The sequence below is a fragment of the Thamnophis sirtalis genome, unplaced genomic scaffold (genome assembly GCF_051295495.1).
Source record: "Thamnophis sirtalis isolate CommonGarterSnake01/CBP01778 unplaced genomic scaffold, rThaSir2_p1.2 scaffold_13, whole genome shotgun sequence".
NCBI lineage: Eukaryota > Metazoa > Chordata > Lepidosauria > Squamata > Natricidae > Thamnophis > Thamnophis sirtalis.
The window spans coordinates 37,435,945-37,459,585 of record NW_028261393.1 but is presented as its reverse complement, the minus strand read 5'-3'; the positions used below and the strand labels follow the sequence as shown (position 1 = coordinate 37,459,585).

The following is a 23,641-nucleotide window of genomic DNA, read 5'->3' as shown; positions in this document are numbered from 1 at the left end:
TTAAAAGGACAGCAAACCATACTTCCATGCTGGATGCCATCTCATATGCCAGAGATGACAGCGGGACAGTTGTCTCCCTTCCAAAATGTCTTCATTTCTAAGCAGCTGTGAACAACCCCGTCTTTTCCCCCAAAGGGAGCTCTTAATGACTGGCTGCTCAGTGTGGGAAGGCAATAGCGGCTGCAGGAGTCAAGCCCTGCAGGGCCTTACTCCCACAGAAAACCTGGCCTATCCTGCAACTACACCGAAATATGGTATCAACTTTGCCAAAATCGACATGGATACAGCTGAGAGTGATGGAAATAGCCACCCAAATCTGGGCTCTTCTATGTCAGAGATTCTCAATAAAGAACAGTCACATATAAGGGAAGACAAGACATCCCATTCAGGTCACTAGGACCTGTTCTGACCCAGGCTTCCTGAGAAAGCATAAATCACAATCTTAATCCCCCAAACCCTCTTTTATTTATATGGCTATGAATTATGGTCATTAACAGTCTCATAGTCTTTCAGGAGTATGTTGATAAACACCCACCTTATCTCCCTTGAAACGCTGCCAGAGACCTAATTGCCAAATGCAGAGCAAGGCCAAACTTAGCAGCGAGTCAAACAGAACTTTTCAAAGCTGGAACCAACCAGATGAACTAATTGCTTCCTGCAAAAGCTCACATCCCGTTAGCTCCTCTTTTATGTCTTATGGGAGGGCCAATCATCTCCAAGCCTTACTCCCAAGTTGACCCTGTTTTCTTAATTGTTCTTGCCTTCTGACAGCTCTGCATATGCGCATACTGGGAACAGGCTCCTGCTGTTGTTCTGCCTCGCTGATCTCGGACTCCGGAGGCTTCAAAGGCAGCACATAACTACCAGATGTCCTTGGCTCCCTCTCTGCTTCTGACGCAGAGCCTTCCCCAGACTCCAGGACTGGCCCATGTTCCTCCCTAACCTCTTCACTGTCTGACTCTGCTGCCAGCTCCACATGGTGCTGCCAAACCACAACATTCTCATGAGCTACCTGTCGTGCTCTTGGTATTGTAGTGGCCTGGCCTCCAATGTGACGACTCCCCTCTTTAAGGGAAGCTCAGTGTAGTATAGAATCTGCTTAGCCAGATTCCAGGAGGCTGCGAGCCATAAATCAAGGAAGCTAAGAACGTTGCCTACTTTTCCTTTGCAGATGCAAGCTAAAAAATTCAGGGAGTTGACAGGAAGTTTTTTAGCTGGACGGCCATGGGGAGGAGTGGGCTCTCAAGAGCCTCACATGAACCCTGTCTGACAAACCAACTCTCAGGTCCATTTGGACCAGAACCCCCCTAGAAGGGGGGGCAAAGAGGACAGCATCTCATCAGACCCAGGGGGAGGCAACAGATCCCTCGCAGGTTGGAGATTTGTCTTTTGAATCGGAGTCGGGGTGACAGCCTATAAATATGTCTGAGAAGATGCTGAAGTTCTTGTCAAAGCAAAAGGAACAGGAGGGTTCAGAAGAGATGAAAGGCCGGTAAGATAATTTATCTATCCCACAGCCATAAATCAAACCTGGAAAAGGCAAAGAAATCTTGAGAACATAAATAATATTGATGGTCATTGATGGACTTTTCCAAAAAGAAAGAAAGGAAGGAAGGAAGGAAGGAAGGAAGGAAGGAAGGAAGGAAGGAAGGAAGGAAGGAAGGAAGGAAGGAAGGAAGGAAGGAGGGGTAAAACACCTGCCCCCCCAAGTTATTTACTTGGAACAAATTCAAGGAGAGGAATGACAAACGGATTCATGTTGCAAAGATCAAGGAACCAGCGACTAGATGGGTTCCTAAGAAACTCCATGAATAAAGAGAGGAAAAGAGATGGCCCACCTGGGCTCTGGATGGCTCCTTCTTATGAGGAGACAGTGATTTTTCCATCAGTTTGAATGACAAGAAATGACAGCTTCAACCATCTTACTTACAATCATGGCAGAACTATTTAAAGCAGGGGTCCACAAACCTGGCAACTTTAAGACTTGTGGACTTCAACTCCCAGAATTGGGAGTTGAAGTCCACAAGTCTTAAAGTTGCCAAGTTTGAAGACCTCTGCTTTAAAGGCATCAAGCTCCCCAATCTCGCTTTCTAATCACTTTCAAGAATTCCCTTTTAAGCATTTTAAAGCTATTAAAGAGTTCTTCAGAAGGACAGGTCTTCATCAGTCAAATTTATCTTCTACTCCGAACAGAAAAAAAGGCTAATTGTATATATTAAGAAACATGAAGAATTTGAAATAAACAGCAAAAAGCTGACTGAGATTTTGATCTAGGTAAGTTATAAGTGGGTTAAGAGTCCAAATAAATTAGGACTACTATAAGATTTTGGAATTAACTATAAGAAATAAAGAGTTTCCTGTGGGAAAGGCACTTATTTTGGCTAACCTGACTACTGCAAGTCATAACAAAAATAAGTGATGATTTTAGAACAGGACACTAGAAGGGACTAAATATTTTAAGCAGAAGAAAAAAAATACAACCCTGGGCTTAATGCCAGTCAATATCTAGACTTGGCGCAAAATGACGCAAAATGTCATAACTTCAAAAATGATCTATTAAATACGATCTTTGAATAATGGGGCCAAAAATTAGTAACATAATATCAACACTGTCAGCAATGATGTCTGCTTCTATCAACAAACTAAATGTAAAATACATTAACGAAGGAATGACAGATGTGGAACAAGTTTTATCTGACAAGACAGAGAAAGTACCAAAAGTGGAACTATAAATGAAAGCTCCAGAGAAAGATGGTAGTCCTTGACTTATGATCACAATTGAGCCCAACATTTCTATTGCGAAGCAAGACAGTTAAGTGGGTTTTCCCCCTATTTAAGACTTTTCTCGCCATAGATGTTAAGTGAAACACTTAACACTTAAATTAATAACAAGGTTGTTAAAAGTGATTCTGGTATCCCCATTGACTTTGCTTGTCAGAAGGTTGCAAAAGTTGATCACATGACTTTGGAATACGGCAACTGTCATAAAAACATACCAACTGACAACTGTCCAAATTTTGATGACACGACCACAGGGATGCTACAATTTTCATAAGTAAGAAAAATAGTCACAAGTAACTTTTTCAGTGCTATTGTAACTATAAACAGTCATTAAATAATGGTTGGAAGTCAAAGACCTTGTATTAGATATACAAAAGAAACTGACTATAGTTTTAAAAATGAAATGGAAAATACAAATGATAAACCAAGAGAATGACCTGGAAAATATGTTCTTATTAGATGTACAAAAGATACTTTGTTGAAGAAATCTGGGCAATGGGGTAAAGAAGAATTGAGGAGAAATTAAATCCCACAACAATATTTGAATGAATTAAAGGTTAAGATTGTTAGAAGTGAAAGCAAGGAATATAAATTTGGTTTATGTGATCAAGATAAAATAAAATATGTTATTTTTGGCTATTCTTTTTTGGCTGTCTGTTGATGCCAGGACTGCAAAGATGGTGCTTTATGAAAAGATACTTTTTGTAGCCTTAGAGTGGATGAAGAGTCAGCAAACTAAACATTTTAAGTATCTTAAAATGGGGCTAAAGAGCTGTTGCCCCCGTCTCGAATGGTATGACTGTTGTGAGTTTTAAATTATATATTGTTATGCTGTTGTTTTTAAATTTCTTGTCTGTATCCCCCTCCCCGGTTCGAGCTGTGAGCCGCCCTGAGTCCCCTTCGGGGGAAAAGGGCAGCATATAAATTTAATAAATCTAATCTAATCTAATCTTATAAATGAGGCAGGCAGAAAGGAACAAACAGCATTTTTCACTGTTTAAAGAAGTGGGAGCTTTAGTTAATGGAAGGCTTTTGTGTTCCTTGTCTTAAATCACCCACGTAAATACGGTAATCTTGCAAAACAAGGGTATAAGAAGACATCAACTAAGAATGAGAAGTGTAGGACAATCCAAAGGTTAACACTAGAAGGGAATGAAAGCTGAATGAAAGGCAGAGACACAGTACAGAAATAGCATTTGGAAATTCTGAGTTAGTATAACGAGTTCTTTGTAGTAGGGGTAAGTATTGTGTACTAGCAAAAGTATAACCTGTTACTGCCTTAACCAACCACTGAGAGCTTCACTGCTATCCACAGACCTCTCAAATTTCTAGAGGTCTGGCAAATGAAGTTTGTAGCCCTCATGGCAGTAAAATATAAATATCTAGGACTGCAGGATACATACATGTTTGCGGGAAACTCAACTCATACAGGATCTTACTAGAACCACATGCTTGCAGTTTATGCCTCTCCAATCTGCCTCAAAGTCAGTCCTGGGACCACCAGATATAAGATTACCAGTGTGTCTGTATTAGTAATGGTACTTTAATGTCAAATTACAAACATAGATTTGTACATCAGGTGGATCTCTCTTCAGCAAAGAAAACCCAAGAGGATTCTCATGCAAGATTTCAGAGGAGTAAGCCAATACTTTCACCTAAGCTTTTTCTCTAATGAAAATTATTCTTTTGTGCCAGAAAGACCCTTATGGCGCTGCCAAGGAGGAGAAAGAGAAATCATAGAACACCAAGAAAACTGGCATAGAAGGCTTGCAACAGATCATTATCAGGAGACGACAATATAGTCCCTATCATCTGAAAACTGGATCTTTCTATGTTCATCGGCCCTGCACTTTCTGCAGCCAAGAATGTGGAAAATGTTCCCATTCTTAAAATGGAAAAACAGTACTAAATTATTTTATGGCTTTGGGGAAAGCAAAGCACGCAGCCCTTCCTTGCCAAAACATTCTGCAATTTTTTTTCTTCCTTACTGAATTGGGTTTCAGGTATTCTCCGCTATCATTTGCTTTTAGAATAGAATAGAGCTGGAAGGGACCTTGGAGGTTTTCTAGTCCAGCCCCTTGCTCAAGCAGGAGAACCATGTCCTACACTATTTCAGACAAGTGACTGCCCAGTTTCTTCTTAAAAACCACCAGTGATGGAGCACTCACAACTTCTGGAATCAAGCTGTTCCACTGGTTAACTGTCCTCACTGTTAGGAAGTTTCTACTTAATTCCAGATGCTTTTTTTAAAAAAAATCTTGAACCTGAAAGTGTCTCTGGATGCTTGCAACACATGGATTAATCCTGCAATTTCAGGTAGGCCACCGGTGTTCTTCTTACTATTAAGACAGTGTTTCTCCAATTTGACAGCTTGAAGATACTTCCAACTCCCCAAATTCCTCAGTCAGCAAGGGGATTGAAGTTCATACATTTTCAGGTCACCAACATTGAGAAACACTGTATTAAGGATTCAGTCAAAACGTAACACACTCAAATGATATCCGAGAGCAAAATGGGAAGACTTACTTCTTCCTCCAGCTTCACCACCTTGGCCTGTGCATTGTTTAATGCCTGGTCCCGGATCTCAATGTGCCTCCGTTGCTCCTCATTAGTTGAGCGAAACCCTGCTAGCTCCACTTCCAGTTTCTCCTTTTCCCTTTGGGTTTCTTTATCTGTGCAGGTAAAATAGAAAGGGGGGGGGGGAAATACAGCTTTGAGAGTTGCTGGGGGGCAGAGATCCAAGGGTGAGCTATTAGCTTTGTGGATGGAGGAAAATGGGTTTCAAGCACATTTTTCAAAGAATTACGATGACACCCTTGTTGTTATAGGATGGCAGGTATTGCATTTTCTTCATAATTTCCAAAATTATGTTTTGGAAATTAAGCAGTAGTAGCAGTAGTAAACAAAGGAGCTGTCTGTGTGTGTGTGTGTGTGTGTGTGTGTGTTTGCACAGTGCACGTATGTATGCATGATTTGGGAGTTCTCTTATTTCAGGAAATCCTGTTTGTCAGAATCAAGGAGGACACCAAAACAAGAATTCTTTCCTTCTGATGCTATCCAGCAGCTGATGGTAGAGGGTCCCTGATGCTCCATTCTCAATGAAACTCTCACAGCTGCCATTGCTGACCTTGCCACCAAGAACTAAAACCACAGAACTGCCAGGAAGAGTCTGTGGTTGCATCTTGGCAGAAATGGAAGATTACCTGATCTAGTTCTAGACAAGTTCATTCAATTCCACTTCCAACAACTGGGATACATGAACAGTGCTTCAACATTATAGGGAAGAGCGAAGCAAAGGCTGTTGGGAGACTGTTGTCTTCCCCCACTGTCCATTGTGCGCAATGACCTCAACCAGCACCCCTCCAGAGTTATGCCCTTTTATCCAGGCAGGCAGAGGGACAACAGAACCACCTGGGAAGCAGAAGGTCCTCCTAGGCTGGGACACACACAGAGGCTTCCTCAGATCCCTTGTGCAAGCATTCCTCTTTAAGGTCTGGGAGCAGTGAAAGTCACTCCAAAAAACGAGGCAAGTCCCTTTCTTAGTTTTGCTGAGATTGCTAAGATCCATTAGTGACTCTTCCCATGTACTTGGCAGGGTGGTGCAGGGTGGTGCTCACCAAGTCCCCCAGCATTCAGAGCAGGAGACTGATGTCTCCTGTCTTGAAAGTTGCCCCCGCATCTCGCATCCACAAAGGAAGTGGTTTATGTCATGTTGAGGTTGAAAATATTTTGCCCAGGTTAAGGTTAAGAGACACAAGGGTTTTAGCTGTATATTGACCATTCTAAAAAAAAATGGTTTTAGCCCAACAAGTGAACCTCAGCATGAGGAAGGGAAAAAGGTTGGGTCCAAACAGTCTGTGTTTCTTCAATGTAACTGGCCTTCCCCTCCAGGCAGCTGAATACAAGCAACCACACAGCAGAGCAGAAATGGCAGCTGAAATGCCTAAGTGAACTCAAGGATGAGTTCTGTTACTCGCAGGAGACCAAGAGTGGTTGTTCTTGGCTCTCTCCAACTTCTCTTGGGCATTTCTCAAGGTTGCTTTCTTCTGCTTTCAGCACTTTGCAAAACAATTAGCCACATTTATTAACCACAGCTACAGGAAATGTGATGGACTCACTTTGTGCAAAGAGCTGGGAGATGGTTTTCCTGTTATCCTCTGTGCCTTCAAATTCTTTCTCAGCAAGCTGCTTATTGGCAGTATCCATACGGTCTGCAAAAGGAAGAAGAAGCACAGGGGTCATGGAACGGTTAGGGCTGATGAATTAACTGTTCAGAGTCTATCCCACATGTGTACCATTCCTCCTGCCACCTTGCACAACTGTCTAGTGAGACGGGCTGGACTGAGAGAAAGAAAATGACTGTAGCCCAAGGCAGCCAGTGAACTTCCATGGCTGAAAGGGAAGTGGAATATGGGCGTTCCTGGTTGCCCTGGATTTGCTAATCCATAACCCAGAGGCTCTATGGAAAGCTATCTTAAGTAGTTAGCCTTCCTTGCCATTCAACAGGGGAGACACTACTACTTAATCTACTTCTTAATCTTTATTGAAAGGACCCTTCAGTGCAGAAAATTTTCAAAATCATGTCCAATCAATTTAATTTACTACACGTCGAGGTAGAGAGACATATCAGCAACGATCAAGAGAACTGGGAAGCACCAGAGCTAAATTTCACATATTGTTGCAAAAGGTCTGTTGCAGAGGTGGGATTCAGCAGGTTCTGACCAGTTCTGGAGACCAGTTCTGGAGAACCGGTAGCAGAAATTTTGAGTAGTTCAGGGAACCAGCAAATGCCACCTCTGGCTGGTCCCGCCCCCATCTATTCTCTGCCTTCCGAGTCCCACATATTGTTGCAAAGGGTCTGAATACTTATGCCAATGTGATATTTGCTTTGTCTTTTTTAATAAATTTACAGACATTTCTAAAATTCTGTTTTAACTTTGTCACTACGGGATACTGAATTTAGATGAATGAGAAAGGAACTAATTTCACCAACTGTAGAATCAGGCTGCAGTGTAACAAAATGGACAAAAGTAAAGGTGTGTGTGTGTGTGTGTGTTTCTGACTACTTTCTGAATGCCCTGTATGTGCAGAGTCACTGGCAGCCATGCGCCATAAAAGAGACCATGTGCTTCTAACTATGTGACCTACTATTCTGACTGAGGCTTCCCAAGAGCATGAAACAAACTCCTGGTACCGAGTTGTATTAACTGTATTAATTCACTGTGAGTTTTGCTCATTCACATCCATCAAAGTCTTTTGAAGGAGGATTTACAGTCACAGACCTTATCTGGTTTGGAGAGCTGCCAGGCCGAGATTTGCAGAACTTGGCAAGGAGTCTCGGAGGGTCACGGGCCAACTAATTGTCTCCTGCAAACTCCACTCCCCTTTTGCTCCTCTTTTATTTCCTCTGTGGCCTTACTTCCAAGTCAACCCCTGTTCTTTAGCTGTTCCCTTTGTCTGGCAATTCTGCATATGTGTACACTGGAAACAGGCTCCAGCTGTTCATCTGCCTCACTGATGTTTGACTCCAAAGGCAGCTGATAACTGGCATACAGCTCTGGCCCCCGCTCTGTCTCTGACACAGAGCCCTCGTCAGAGCTTTCTCCAGACTCCAGGACTGGCCCAGGTTCCTTCCCAACCTCCTCGATGTCCGACTGCTGCCAGCTCCACTGGCTGCTGGTGGGCCACAACACCTACTTACCAGTGGTGGGATTCAAATAATTTACCAACCGTTCTCTGTCCTAATGACTAGGTGGGTAGGCAGGGCTTAGTAGTCATGTGACCGTGTGGGCGTGGCCAACTCAATATTACTCAGGTCAATGGGCACTTTGCCTTAGCTGTTACAATGTCATAGGGGTTAACCGGAGAGGCAGTTTCTGTAAGCAGGGCAATAAAGATTAAGCTAGAAACAACACCAGAATGTTTCCTTCCTGCCTTCCTTACAGAATTAGCCCTGTAAAGCGGAAAAAAAACAAAAGAAGATTTCTTCCAACAACCAGTTCTCTGAACCTCTTAGAAAGTTAAGAACCGGTTCTCTCGGATAGGTGCGAACTGGCTGAATCCCACCACTGCTACTTACTGTCTAGGCTGCTTTGCACCCTACCGAGCCTCACCTGCCTAAAGTTATGAAGGGATACCTTGCTCACTTTTGATACCTCCAGGTGGGTCGAGATTGCAGTTGAGGAAACTGTGTTTAGCTTCTCTGTGTGGAAAGTGGAGGCTGGAATGGCCTCCCTTCCCTTCCCTTTGCTATCAGGGCTTTGTAACAAGAAGTGCGGAGACAGGAAAGAGAAAGTATATAATAATCCCTGAAGACTTCCTTGTGAAGGGAACATGCTGCACCTACTTTGGCTAGCAGGGGTCACTGTTGCTAAACTTTACCTATCTGCTACCTAAATGCAAAACACGTGATTGTCTCGGTGCCTTGAATGTAGGACAAGCAGTTGTAACCGAAAGAATAATGTACAACTCTGGTCCTAGTCCAGAATTTTTAATTAATGATGTCACCCCAGCTCTCACACACGAGACACACGGTGTCCTCAGACAGGGTGACCCATCTGCGAATCCTTTAAGGGACGGCTGCTGAATCCTATTCCAGCCTATTCCAAAAGGCCCAGCTATGTACTTTGTTCCCACGGTGGTGACCCAAATGCTTTGGGAAGTCCATCAATGGGATGGAAGGGCAAAAGAATCAGCAAGTCCTTCCTTCTGTCTTGCAGAGAAGGCGGCCATCTTGGCAAATGGCTTCTGGCAGCCTTTGCCCCTCCCATGAATCCTTTTGATCCTCTTTCCACAAGTTGTTAACCTTTGCTGCACCACGAGACACCCAATGTCATCCTCTGTGCAAGAAGCATCACCCCATTCCCTCCACCTGCCACCCCTAATTCTGCATCTGACCTGCACCTTATATACCCACCACTCTGGGCACAAAATCCTGGAATGGACTTCATCCCTTTGCTTTGAAATTTAGAACATAGGTTTGGACGTAACTTTGGAGGTCTTCTAGCCCAACTACCTGCTGAAGGCAGGAGACCTTACGCCATCCTGGTCAACTGGTTGTCCAATCTGAAAACCTCCAGTGGTGGAGCACCCACAAATATGGGAGGCAAGCATTGGTTAATTGTCCTCAGTGTCAGGAATGTTCTCCTTAGTTCCAGGTTGGGTTTCTCTTTATTGAGCTTCCACTTATCACTTCTTGTCCTGCCCTCAGGTGCTCACAGCTGTATTATAAAACTGGAAAGGGGGGGGAGGAGCTAAAAACACCCCTTGCCAGAAGGGCAAGACAGACCCCCCTTCCCAACTGGGCGCTCTAGGTAGCTCTTTAGTAACATGTGAATAGAGATGCAATCATCCAGGCCAAAAGTATCTTAAAAGGTTAACTCATGGCAACTGGACCGAAGTTTATTAAAACTGAGACGTTTAGTTGCTCATCCAAGAAATGTCTTCAGGCAACATGAAAAGTTGGGTAGGCAGAGAATCAGATATTCATCAGAAAGGACCAATTCTTGCCATACAAATTTTCATATTGACCGAAAACCTACTTGGATGAGTAATAAAACATTTCAGTTTTAATAAGCTTTGGTGCTTGATTTAATCTTTTAAGATACTTTTGGTCTGGATGATTGGATTTCCATTTATATGTTGCTTTTCAATTTGGGGAGAAACCCACTGCACTCTGTAAGGCAAGAGTTGGTTCTTTCCAACTGTCTGATTCTCCACTTACCCAAATGTTCATTTTGACTGAAGAAGTTACTTGGATGAGTAATGAAACATCTGTTTTAATAACTTTGGTTCAGTTGCCATGCTTTAAACTTTTTCATATAGCTTATTAGTACTGTACTCACACAAGTGAATAGGAGCCAGCATAAAATATCTATTTGATCTCATTTCTCTTTAAAATAAATCGAAATGAAATATACCTAAGAAATCTATTTCCCCAATTTATTAATTTCCCCCTGTGGTCACATTAACGCTACAGTTTCTTGGTGGTCCCACCTGATGCTCAGGTTCAGCTGCCAGAAAGACACAAATGGCAAAGAGGTTAATGATGGAAGCTGTCCTGCCATTCCCCCTCAGGTGAAGAAAAGCCCATCTCTTCTTGTGCAGGGCTGGATCAAGAAATGGGGGCCAGGTGATTTACAGATTCAAGTCCAGCAGGAAGTGCTCTTCTTCTTCTGCATTTCTGATCCTATCATTTGATACCCCAAACAAGAGAATTGTTCTGGGGACTCAGCCAGTGTAGGATTTGGTCAAGCAACCTCGGGAAGCAGTGTTGATGGATGGCCACTGGACTTCACTGTCACTGACCTTTGGATCCCTTGTGCATCTATGTGAAGATGCTCAGGGACCTCGCCTGGAGTTTGGAGGATGGACGGCCCTCTTGGTTAAGGCAGGTGATGGAGTCTGGTTGCCCTGGCTGAGTGGATGTAGGCTGATATGTTCAGTCCAGACAAGGGCTAGATAATGTTAATCCCTGGGAAAACTCAGTCAGAATGGAAAGCACAACCCAGATCTCGATAGAACCAGGTTAAGTTTCCTCGAGAACATTTTTTTTTGTGGTTCTGGAAATAGGTCCTACTGTATTGTGGAGGGTCTGGCAGCTCTGGCTGGAGAAGACGGAACTAGCCACAGGCTTTAAACGCCTCTCTAAATTAATGAGGTGCACTCTGGGCGGACCACAGATAGACAGGATTTAGGAATTAAAACCAGTGCAAAACGCAGCATCCCAATTCGTTCATCTACCAGACTGATTTGTTTTTGGCTTTTTACACGGAGCTTTGGGACTTCCTTATAAAGGCCTAAATGGTTTGAGATCATGATAGATGAAAGCGCACATCAGCCCATGTGAATAGCATGCTCAGAGCTTAAGGTCTCTCTTGGAGGTCCCTTCAAGTGTCCAGTCATGAGGAGGGGAAGGTTGAGATCTTTGTTTCGCAAAGTCGACTCTGCTTTCTAAATGCTCATGCTGCCACTACTTTCCTTGTTAAATATAGGTAGGTTGACTTAACCCTTTGCAGAGCAGAATAACTGTAAGTGGTAGTAAAGTAAAGGTTCCCCTCGCAGATATGTGCTAGTCGTTCACGACTCTAGGGGGCAGTGCTCATCTCCGTTTCAAAACCAAAGAGCCAGCACTGTCCAAAGACATCTCCGTGGTCATGTGGCCAGCATGACTAAACGCCAAAGGCGCACGGAACACTGTTTCCTTCCCACCAAAGGTGGCTCCTATTTTTCTATTTGCATTTTTACATGCTTTCGAACTGCTAGGTTGGCAGAAGGTGGGACAAGTAACAGGAGCTCACTCTGTTACGCAGTGTGAGGGATTCAAACCACAAAACTGCCAATCTTTGTGATCGACAAGCTCAGCATCTTAGCCATTGAGCCACCGCGTCCCTAAGTGATACTAATGCAGTGCTTTTAAAAAAAAGACGATTGCTATCCTATCCTCCTGGGCCACATTAATAAAAATGGTTTTGAACTTCTAAATTCTTTGAGGACAATTTTGGGGCTATAAACTCAGTCAACTGAGACTGAACTCAGCAACACAGATTGAACTTTGTAGCTGGACAGGAAAATATTTCCTCCCCAACCCAAATTATGAGATTGAATGTTCACAAGAGTAAATATAATGTGAACATATAAAGGATTTTACAAAGGGAGAAAAAGTGAGTTGCATAGTATTTTCTGGGTTCTTTTTTTCAGGAGCCACAGAATATATCACTGATCTTAAATCACTCAGCAGCAATAAGAAGAACTTTAAATATTTCTTTTACCTCTGAGATCACGATTAAAATCATGAAGTCTACGGATTTCGCATTCCAGCTTGTTTCTCATGGTCTTTTCCAGAGACTCCCTCTTGGAAGACGACTTCTCCAGATTCTTATAAGCCTCTGAAACTTGTTGTATTTCTGTTTCTAGCTATAACAAACAATTAAACGAGAATTAAACACAAAAAATATTCAGTGGGGCATTCCAATATTCAACTCTGAATTCCCTCAGTTCTTGCAAAACTCCCAGAAGGTTTGTTGCCTGGTTTGGACAGTGAGAAGAGGAAGCACTCCAGCCTGGCAGCTGACCATAGAAAGAGTCCCTTTCATGTGGCACCCAATGCCAGGTTGGCCCCCGACATGGGCAGCTGGACTCCAGGATGTCTGCAGGGGGAGCCAGCTGGGAGCCAAATGTGACACTGCCAGAGGGACTCAGCGTACAAAAGTCACACAACCTACATCAACACACTGCGGGATGCGTCTCCCTTGCAATCTTCCAAGGCATTGTGAATCAACCTTAGAGACATTTCAACACCTTGACAAAATCTGGATTTGCAGGGCTTGAACATAGGACGTTTATGACATTATTCACTTCAAACATGTTGAACAAGCACAATGACTGGGCTGACATATCATGCTGTAACAACCAGACAAATGGCATGATGGTTTAGCATAATATCTGAGCTCAGCCTTTGCCCCAAACTAGAGACTCATTACCTCTGAAGGGGATGATGTAGTTTTCCCTCAACCTAGGCCCAATTTTCATCTCCCGCAATTTCCAGGGAATATTTACTAACAGCCTGGTTTGAAATGATGGGAGTCAAAAGTTAATGGAGGGTTGGAAATAGCAAAGGTGGGATTAATGGTGAAAGATGGGGGGGGGCAAACTGGGGAAAGGTACTAAAACAATAGAATTAAAAAAGAAAAAAAGATTAGAAAGAAAAAATGTAGAAATTACAAGAATAAGAAAAAATTAGGCGAATGGGTGGAGAGAATATAAGAGAAGTGAAGTTCCTGAGAGACTAAGAGAAAATGATTGAAAGGAAGAAAGAAGAAAAAGGATTTACTAGTAGAATAGAATGAAATTTGGTAAATATAGCCAATGGTATATAGCCAATAAGATGTGAGGGATATAGATTAATACTATTAATTGTGGATCATTAACTAAGTGAAATGTTTACTATATAAAATTAAATTTGAGGATATATACTATCAATAATAAAACAGAGTAATAGATGGAAATGATATGTTAAATTCGATTAACTTGGAGAGGCAATAATGATATTGTTTATAGATTAAGAAAAAATTAAAATTAAGCAGGAAAATATGGAAAGAAAATAAAATGGCTGAAATGTGAAATGAAAATACGATGTAAAATGAACTATGCATAACAGAAGATGTAAAGGGGGGAAACCTGGACAACACTTTGTTTATAAAAGAAGTTAAAATATGTAACTAACAATAAAAAAACTTTGTTTCATTAAAAAAAAGGTAATGGAGGCTTGGGAAAACCCCGCCTGCAGCCAATAGCCAGCGGTTTTTCCCTCAGCCTTCCTGGGAGGGCCAAGGCCTCAGCGCCAGGCTTTCTCCACACCAAGCCCCTCAGCCTTCGCTTCTCTCAAGGCGCCTCTATTGAAGTAGCCCCAAAATTAGACACAGTGCAGGTGGTCCTCAGGTTACGCCCACAATTGAGCCCAAAGTTTACGCGGCTAAGTGAGACATCTGTTAAGTTAATTTTGCCCCATTTTACAACCTCTCTTGCCACAGTCGTTGAGTGAATCATTGTAGTTGTTATGCTATTAACATGGTTGTTCAATGAACTGGCTTCCCCCTTGACGTGGCTTGTCAGAAGGTTGCAAAAGGGGATCCCATGACTCCCCCCTCCAGGAAATGGCCACCGTCATAAATACGAAACAGTTGCCAAACACCTGAATTTTGATCACATGACCACGAGGGGGCTGCAATGGTCACATGAAAAACAGTTGTAACTTGCAACCATCACTAAATGAACTGATGTAAGCTGAGGACTACCTGCATGCAGGAGAGGAAGATGGGGGATGCCATACAGGTGGTTGATTTGTGGCTTCTCCAAAGCAGCATCCTTCCAATAGTCAAAAGAGAAGGAGAGGGGAGAAAGACGACATTTTCCTTACCTTTTGCAACCTGGCCACTTTCTCATAGCATCCGTCCAGCTCTTGCTGTAGAGACTTGTTCTCCTCAGAGAGGATCTCCACCATTTGCTGGGCCCTGGAGACAATGACATAGGGGTCCACAGGCATTTGCTGGTAGGGAGAAGGGGCTGGCGGGGGCCTGGGCAGGGCCGAGTAAGAGTCCGCTTGCTGCTGTCCAGGAAGAGGTTGGCAGAATCGGTAGAGGTCACCCTGGTGCATCTGGCTGGGCAAAAAAAGTGGCTGTGTCCGGGGCAGAGAGAAGGGGTCTCCTTGGCTTGGAGTCAGAGGGGGCTGGTGTTGAGACGGTGACAGTCTGGAAGGGGGCAACGACTGCAACAGCGTCAGGGACCCCAAAGAGGTCAGTGAAGAGGTCGGGCTGTGGTGGTGGGGAGGCCGTTGCTGGAATGGCAGCTGAATCTCCGGATTTTGCCTGTCAAGGACAAACCAACAATTCATTTAAAAAGGACACCACATTTGTACCTGCAGCTTCCCTATCTTGATGCCCCCACAGACACTTTGTAGGCTTCTATTCCATCACCATTTGAGCTTTGGGCTTCTTCTCCTTCTAGTCCCATGATGGCGAACCCATGGCATACGTGCCAGAGGTGGCACATAGAACCCTCTATGTGGGCAAATGTGCCGCCGCCAGCTGCTCTTCTGGTTTCCGGTGCGCACATGCATGCCAGCCAGCTGGTCTTTGCTGACCCTGGAAAACGGCCTGAAAACAGTCCGAAGAATGCCCCCAAAACAGGGCTTTTTCAGGCCATTTTCTGGGCCATTTGCAGGCTCCAAAAACGCCCCCAAAACAGGCATGTGCATAGTAGCCAGCTGGCCTTCAAGTTTCCCACACTCTGGTGCACGCACATGTACACACATTCCAGTTTTGGCACTCGGTGCCGAAAAGGTTCACCATCACTGCCTTAGACCTTCCTGAAACAGCAGAGCTCATGTCGGTTGGGTTAGGATGTTAAGGGCTGTTGGGAGTGGATGGTGCTAGTTTCAGCTTTGGATGCTCAAGTGACTATCTACCCCTTGACACAGGATCTTCCAACCTCAGTGATAATGTGAACAACTTAGTTGCATGGATGCAACAGATGTGATGAAGCTCCAGGCTTACGTACAAGACAGTTTCCAATTTTGTCTGAAAAATCTCAACAGGGTCAGAGAATCTTAGCCAAGTTGATGAGAAGTCTTGAGAAAGACTTCACCTAAATATAAGAATGCTTCATTGACATCCATGGACTGTTTATAAGTGCAACTCTAAGTATTGAAGCTCTGTCTTGTCTGAGATCCTATTGGTATCTGAAGGGCTCCCTCTCTTTACTCCAACTGGCTGGACAGCTGACCGTGTTGGCAGAAGTTAGGTGTCTCCTGTAGAAAATTCTTGTGGTTATGGCAAAACCTTACAATTTGGTTACTCCAGACCTCCTTGTTGCTCTCTGCTGCTCATTTAGGCTTTGGGGTAGTCCATTTAACTGAACGAAGGTGTGTGGGTTTGTCTCCCTGCTGACGACTGCCTGGTTTTATTCCATAAAAGATTTCTAAAGATGCTTTCTTAGTTAATTCAAGCATGGAGAATCTTGGTATTTCCAGATTTGCTCAAAAAGTGCAAATGTCTCCCAGCCTCCATCACCCATGTAGTTGGGGAAGGGGGTTGCTGGGAAATGGAGTTTGACCACTAGGAAAAATCCCACCCCTCCCCTCCCCAAGTGAACTGCTGTTTTTCTACATCATTTATCTACACTGGTAAGCTTTCCTTCCATTTATCATTTTTACATAACCATTTAATGCACCCTGAGTGTCACAGCCCCAAAACAGGGCAACAACTATTTTAAATCAGGCAGTGGCAAAATTCTTTTTTTTTTACTACCAGTTCTGTGGGCATGGCATGGTGGTGGGATCCTGTGATTGAGTGGGCGTGGCCAACTTGATGTTACTCATGGCCATCCCCACTCAGTCACAAGCCCCCACCACCATCAGGCCACGCTCGCAGAACCCAGTAGGAAAAAATGTATGTATGAGTCCATTCACAGCACAGCTGCTGTTCCCTTTATGGTTCTTCCCCCCCCCGCCCCCTCCCTTCCTGGGTCTACCTTAAAGGGACAGGTTGCAGCAGCTCTGCTGTGAACAGAGGAAGAAAAGTGGATTGAGCAGCCAGAAGAGGTGAGCAGCCACAGGGTGACCGGGCAGGTGTGGGCGGGGCTACCAGTGATTTTTGACACTGGTTCGGAGAACTGATGCCAATGGTCCCTGCCGGTTCAGCCGAACCAGGTAGAACCGGGAGGATTTCACCCCTAAAATCAAGACATCTATTTTGTAGCGAAAGTGAGGCAGTATGTAGCAGAGCCATTTCCAAGTCTTCTAATGCTTCTGCAACTGCAAAAACAATGGCCATCTAATGCGTCCCTAACTCTGCGAATGTAGACTCACGCGCACACCAAGATGCCCTATGAATCTGAATAATCATTTTGCCTAAAGTGTGGTTGTTCTATGAATCTGAGCTGCAGTAGCTAGCAAAGATCCAGTAAGGGCTGTACAAACAAAGGAAGAACTGGAAAAATTGACACCGCAATCCCAATGAAGTGAGCATTTTGGCCAGAACAGTAAGCTAGGTATTAAAACACAAGAAGTCACAATTTTGGATAGGTTGGACCACTTATTGATTCATCATCTGGTCTTACCATGACCGTTGTGCTTGTGGTCATCTGCTTATCTGAGCTACTATCTCAAAGGTGCATTTTCAAGTACCTGCTACCTACTGTATCCTTCCATCCAGTGGTGGGATTCAAATTTTTTTACGGGGCGTGGTTTGGTGGGCATGGCAGGGGAAGGGTACTGCAAAATCCCCATTCTCTCCCGATCAGCCGGGACTTAGGAGGCAGAGAATAGGTGGGGGCGGGGCCAGTCAGATGTGGTATTTGCCGAATCTTCGAACTACTCAAAATTCCCGCTACTGGTTCTCCAGAACTGGTCAGAACCTGCTGAATACCATTTCTGCTTCCACCTTCCACCATCGGAACGGATGAAGCTTCTTGGATGAGAAGCGAAATGTCTTTTTCTTCTTCTTCCTCAAGGAAAAATAGGAGAAAAAAAACCCAGTCCAGTTGCCTTTTTGAAAAAGCACCTTTGAGGCAACCCTGACCTGGATGACTGAGGATCTCCAGAGATACTCGTCTGAGCTACTTCTTCAAGGAGGACATTTTAAGGGAGAAAACAAACCTTTCAGCTGAAAGTGACGGAGGTGACTGCATGCTTTGCTAACCTACTTCCTGGCAAGGAGACCGGTCTGCAGTTGCAGGTGGGGCCCCAGAGCCTGGGGCCCAGCCCTCCAAGTAACTCTAAAGCCAACTGCGGCTAAACTATAATTTCTGACATATCAGAAATAGGACCATAATTAACCCGGAGAGCTATCATGTCAATGAAAGTCTGCAGAGATTCTCAGTCATCCAGGTCATGGTTGTCCCAAAGGTGCTTTTTCAGGAGGCAACTGGACTTTCTTGTACAGGAACTATTTGCACTACTCAGGTGACCCTGAAGATACAGATAAAACTCCAAGTGGCCTCCAGGACTCTCTAAAAGGATGCAAACAACCAGCTGTCTACAAGGAATATAAATCCTTCCATTCCCCACTGTCCTGTCATAGCTGAAGTTGAAGTTCAACTAAAAAACAAGAAAGTCCAGTTGCCTTCTGAAAAAGCACCTTTGGGTCTATCATGCCAATACTATTTCATTAATTTATCTTAAGTTGGATGACCTTGAGTTTTTCTTGAAGGAACACACTTAATATGAATCAAGATACTTGATACTTTTTCCAAGTCCAAAATTACGATTTTTGTGCCCAGACACCAAATATTTCTATTGCAGCTTCGAGATTCTCCACAGATAGTCAATAAACCTGGATTCTCAGGTTTATTTAAACCTGTTTTATTGGAAGTTACCTTACCCAAAGAAGCCTGTCAGGCCTTGTCAGAGTAAAGGCAAGTTCATGCCTATCCTATGCCTTGTGGGAAACAAGTTTTCGTGGAGTTTTGACTGAACTCTTTTTAATAACAATGAAAAATTCTGCATTTTCAATGTTTAATATTGTTAGATCTGTGTAGTGTTTTATAACTGCCAATATTGTAAAAATATTTACAGTATTTTTGTAAAAATAATTACAATATTTACAATTATTATGCTGTTCTGGAAAATATTTTGAAAGGTGAAAATTTAAAGTTGTAAGTAAGATTAGGTTTTATTATGAATAACAGAATTGGGAGGAACCTTGGTGGTCTTCTAGTCCAACCCCCTGCTCAAGTAGAAAACCCTACACCACTTCAGACAAATGTTTGTCTCATCTCTTCTTAAAAACCTCCAGTCTTGGAACATTCACACCTACTTGGGGCAAGCTGTTCCACTGGTTAATTGTTCTGTCAGGAAATTTCTCCTTAGTTCTAGGTTGCTTCTCTCCTTAATTAGTTTCCATCCATTGCTTCTTGTCCTGCCCTCAGGTGCTTTGGAGAATAGCTTGACTCTCTCTTCCTTGTGGCAGCCCCACAAATATTTGAAGATTGCTATCATATCATCCCTAGTCCAGGGGTGAAATCCAGCAAGTTCTGGAGAACCAGTAGTGGAAATTTTGAATAGTTTGGAGAACTGGCTGGCCCCAGAGTGGGGTGGGAATGGAGATTTTGCAGTATCCTTCCCCTGGAGTGGGGTGGCAATGGATTTTGCAGTATCCTTCCCCTGCCACACCCACCAAGACATGCCCACAGTAAAAAAAAAAAATTATTTCACCACTGCTTTAGTCCTTTTTATTAAACTAGACATTTCCAATTCCTGCACTTGTTCTTCATATGTTTTACTGTCCAGCCCCCCTAATCATCTTGGTTGATCTTCTCTGCACTCTTTCCAGAGCCTCAACATCTTTTTTGTATCAGTGATCAAAAATGGATGCAATGTTCCAAGCGTGGTCTTACCAAGGCTAATTATAAAGGGATGTCAACACTTCACGTGATTTTGATGTGCTCCTAGCTTTAATCTGCTCAGGTCCATCCATCCTTCCCTTGACTTTTGTAAACTTTGCTTACTGGGCTGTTTCAAACTGTAACACGTAAAAGGATTTGACTGCTGAGCCCAGCACAATGCAGTCCACTGAAAAAGGCTCAGAGAATAAAACTTAGTTCTGAGTTGAAATTTTGAGAATGGCTGCGCTATTGTTTACTCGGCCAGATGTTCCCAATTGCCCGCAAAGACTTCTTCTGAAGACATCTGCCAGAGGCCTTTCACAAGGCACTGTAACCTGTCTGTTCTGGCATTCTTCCCTAGTTATTCAGGGAGATCAAAGACCTTTTTCAAGACCTTTCATGCATACAAACCGAGCATCTAAACACCAGCCGGGCGCTGATGTGGAGAAGCAAAGCATCCATTCCCCAAATATGGGGTGCCATTCGGCCAAGCCCTGAGCAGGAAGTGGCTCAACTGCTAATCCACACAATTTTCTTGCCGGGGCATTAAAAATAAAAAATAAAACAAAGCATCCCTGCAAAACCAAAAACCTTTGGCATTTGGTGTGACTGACGTACATTTCCTGTCAGGTGAAGGAAACGCAGCCACTCCTTGCTGGATGATCAAATTGTTCAGGGGAAAAAGGACGAATGAGCTTGATGTTTCACCCTCTGGAACAGGAAAATAAATCGGTGCTACCAACCTAGAAGCAAAACCACCTTCCACAACTCACCTGGAACATTCTGGAGATGCCCCACTGCTAGTCCCCTCAGAAGACAGGGCAAGTTCATTTCAAGCAAGATGTTGTGGGCAATCTATTATTATTATTATTATTATTATTATTATTATTATTATTATTATTATTATTATTATTATTATTATTATTTTTAAAAAAACATGGTCTCTGAGGGCATATTTGAGGAAGATCAGGAAGCCGGAAGGATCTCAAGTACTGTATTTTTGGAGTATAAGACGCACCAGAGTTTTTGCACTCTGCAAACCTCCCAGAAATGGCCCGTTTTTTGCGAAAATAGACCCATTTTTTTTCAAAAAAAAAAGGGGGGGCATGAATAGCCCTTAAGATGCTTGTAGAGCTCCCGGGGGGGGGGGGGGGGGGGCAAAACAAGCAAAATACGGCCCATTTATTGCAAAAATGGGCCTGTTTTTTATCAAAAAAGGGCATGAATAGACTTTAGGAAGCTTATAGAGTGCTGCTGGGGGCTGGGGGTAGGGGCAAAATGGCTGTTTTTCGCTCATTTCTGCCCTCCCCAGCCCCCAGGAGCTCTCTAAATGTCTCTTACAAGCTATGCATGACCATTTTGGTGAAGGGGGTGGGGTTTCTGGTGGCAAAAAATGCTATATTCAGTGTATAAGACGCACCCAGATTTTCAGCCTCTTTTTTGAGGGAAAAAGGTGCGTCTTATACTCTGAAAAATAGGGTATCTCCAAACTTTGCCTTTCCTGAATGCCTAACTAGCTTGAGAGCTGGCTCTGAATGCCACGGCTCAAATTGATCACTGTGTGACTGAACTCCAGTCGTGCCATATTTTCAGTTGGGGGGGTGGTGTCAGGGAAAAAGTGAAAAGTTGGGATGTAGTACAGAGTCACTGACACGCAACAAAAGCCCTCTCCCTGTTGGAGAATCTTCCAGAGAAAATGAGCCTCCAATCCCCAGATCCAACACTACCATTCTGGCACCCAATTGTGACAAGCCCAAATCCCACCACCTTTGACAAGGCCCACCCAAGAACACCAGACAACAGAAAGGACAAAATGGCACCCAAACGGCAACTTCCTAAACATTGATGGTTAGAACCGCAAGGAGGCTGAACTGCTTACCGGAACGAGCCGTATTCAGGGGGATGCTGGTATCTCATGGTGGGCCCATCAGAGCGTCCTTGCTGGGGAAGGCGGTGGTCACTATAGAAATGCCCAGGATCCAGAGGCTTACAGCCCATAGAAGGGCTGGACACATTCTTGTATGGGTATTCGGGAGGAGGCCCCCTGTGCTCCATGCCTTTCACCCCGGGCTGCGGAGGGCCTGCCCCAGAAGTCTTGTAGAAGTCATTAGTCTGTTGGGAGGAGAGGGGGGACAGTGGGGCGCTGGTGACGGGGGCATGGGCCTTCACGCCACTGGTAGCCAGAGACAGCTGCATCAGCCGCTCACTCAGGGAGCGGACGTGTCCTTGCTTGAGGTCCCTCAGTCCTTCATCCTGGTGGACCTTCCCTGGGCTCAGCCGCTGTACGGTGGGGCGCCCTTCGGTCCTCATCTTCTGGTTGGAGACACCGGTTACATAAAACGCCGCTCCAACGCTGGCGTGTGGTTGACCCCTGAAATACTGAGACTGGACTTTGGCTTCTTCGTAGGTCGGGAGGTCCTCGCCTGTTTGGAGCCTTGGCGAGAGCTGCTTCTCCATGATACAGTTGTCCATTTGAATCTCCTGGCCCTGGGGCTCTTGGCGAGCAACATGGGTCCCAATGGGATGGTCCTGGCTGCTCAGTCCTTCGTTGGGAGCCCCGGGGCTCCCGTTGCTGGCAAAAGGCAGGGTGGCCTGTTGGTGCAAAGCAAGGAGGGTGCGGCTCTCGTTGGGATTCCCATATCGGAGCTGCTCCTGCAGCAAACGCTGTAAAACTGTCGTTGCGGTTGGCTCTTCTGAATTCCTCATCTCCACTGTGGTGCCCCCTGGGTGGAACGCAAAAGGGAGCCGTGGCTGCCCTGGGCCTGGAGGGGGAGAGAAAGGAGGATTACTGAAGGAGCTAATGTGGAAGGGTGGGCAGGGGAAGAAAGGAGGGGAGAAACCTTTAAAGTTGGGAGAGATAAATAAAAATAGAGAGACCCCCTCATGAAAGGTGAGTTTCCATGGGGAAATGTCTTGAGGCAAGAACCACGCCTTTTCAAATTTCTTTCTGAGTGGCACAGGGATACAATAGGTCAGTGGTTTCCAAACTTGGGAACTTTAAGACTTGTGGACTTCAACTCCCAGAATTCCCCAGCCAGCCATGCTTGACATCTTTAAGCCTAGCAGATTCTAACAAAGCTGGCTGGGGAATTCTGGGAGTTGAAGTCCACAAGTCTTAAAGTTCCCAAGTTTGGACACCACTGCAATAGGTGATGACACATCATTAAAGCGAAAAGGTCCGAGGTGTACACCTTGTTTGAGAGAAGAGGTTGAAGGTCAAAGGACTACCCTAAGCTTAAGGGCCTCATTTTGCCCTGTCTTTGAGTTTCGAAGACCAAGAGTATCGGGCTGAAAAGATTTCTACTCTCCATCCAGGGGTGATCTGTGGGCTTCAAACAGAAATGACAGTTGGACAACCCATCTGGAATGCCTCCACATCAACCAGACATGGTTTAAACCAGGGGTCTCCAACCTTGCCAGCTTTAAGCCCGGTGGACGTCAACTCCCAGAATTCCCCAGCCAGCTTTGCTAACCAGGCTTAAAGATGCCAAGATTGGAGACCCTTGGTCTAGATATGTTGGAATGCAGCTCCCAGACTTCCTACTCCATAGGCTCATGCACTGTGCTGGATGGAATAAAACATATGAGAAGAAAGTTTCTCAAGTCACCATTTGTGGAAGGAACTTTTTGTAGTTGCTCCATAGTTAAGGCTTTCGTTTACACTTTCTCATCCCCAAAATATGATACATGAAAAAGCATGGTGGGCAGTTGCCATGGGTGGAAAAGGACAAGCAATCTCTGAGGGCAAGCACTACTTACTTTTATTGGTGGACTCAGAAGAAGCTGTTCCGAAACATGAGGAGAAGCTGGTCCTTTTTGGCAAAGCAGGAATAGGGTTTTCACGATCTTGTTTTGATTGGAGTTACTCAATTAATTCTTCTCTCTTTAGAAAGATCTGAAAACAGGAAAAGGTAAAAATTAAAATTCAATATATAAATGTGTGCACATGCGTGCCCTTTGCATCCACAACAAGAAGTTT

General features: G+C 44.3%; 1 protein-coding gene across 3 annotated transcripts in view; it reads right to left on the bottom strand.

Annotated features, from left to right (window-relative positions):
* AMOT (angiomotin) overlaps positions 1–23,641 on the bottom strand; it is a 58,903-nt gene that overhangs the window by 16,907 nt on the left and 18,355 nt on the right. For all 3 annotated transcript variants that reach the window (XM_087728370.1, XM_087728369.1, XM_087728371.1), the window contains 6 exons: positions 23,422–23,557; positions 21,542–22,424; positions 14,699–15,146; positions 12,552–12,696; positions 6,900–6,992; positions 5,308–5,453 (listed from right to left, as the gene is read on the bottom strand). In XM_087728370.1, coding sequence (XP_087584496.1) covers positions 5,308–5,453; positions 6,900–6,992; positions 12,552–12,696; positions 14,699–15,146; positions 21,542–22,368 — 1,659 coding nt within the window. In that variant the 5' untranslated portion in view covers positions 22,369–22,424; positions 23,422–23,557. The remainder of the gene's footprint in view (positions 1–5,307; positions 5,454–6,899; positions 6,993–12,551; positions 12,697–14,698; positions 15,147–21,541; positions 22,425–23,421; positions 23,558–23,641) is intronic.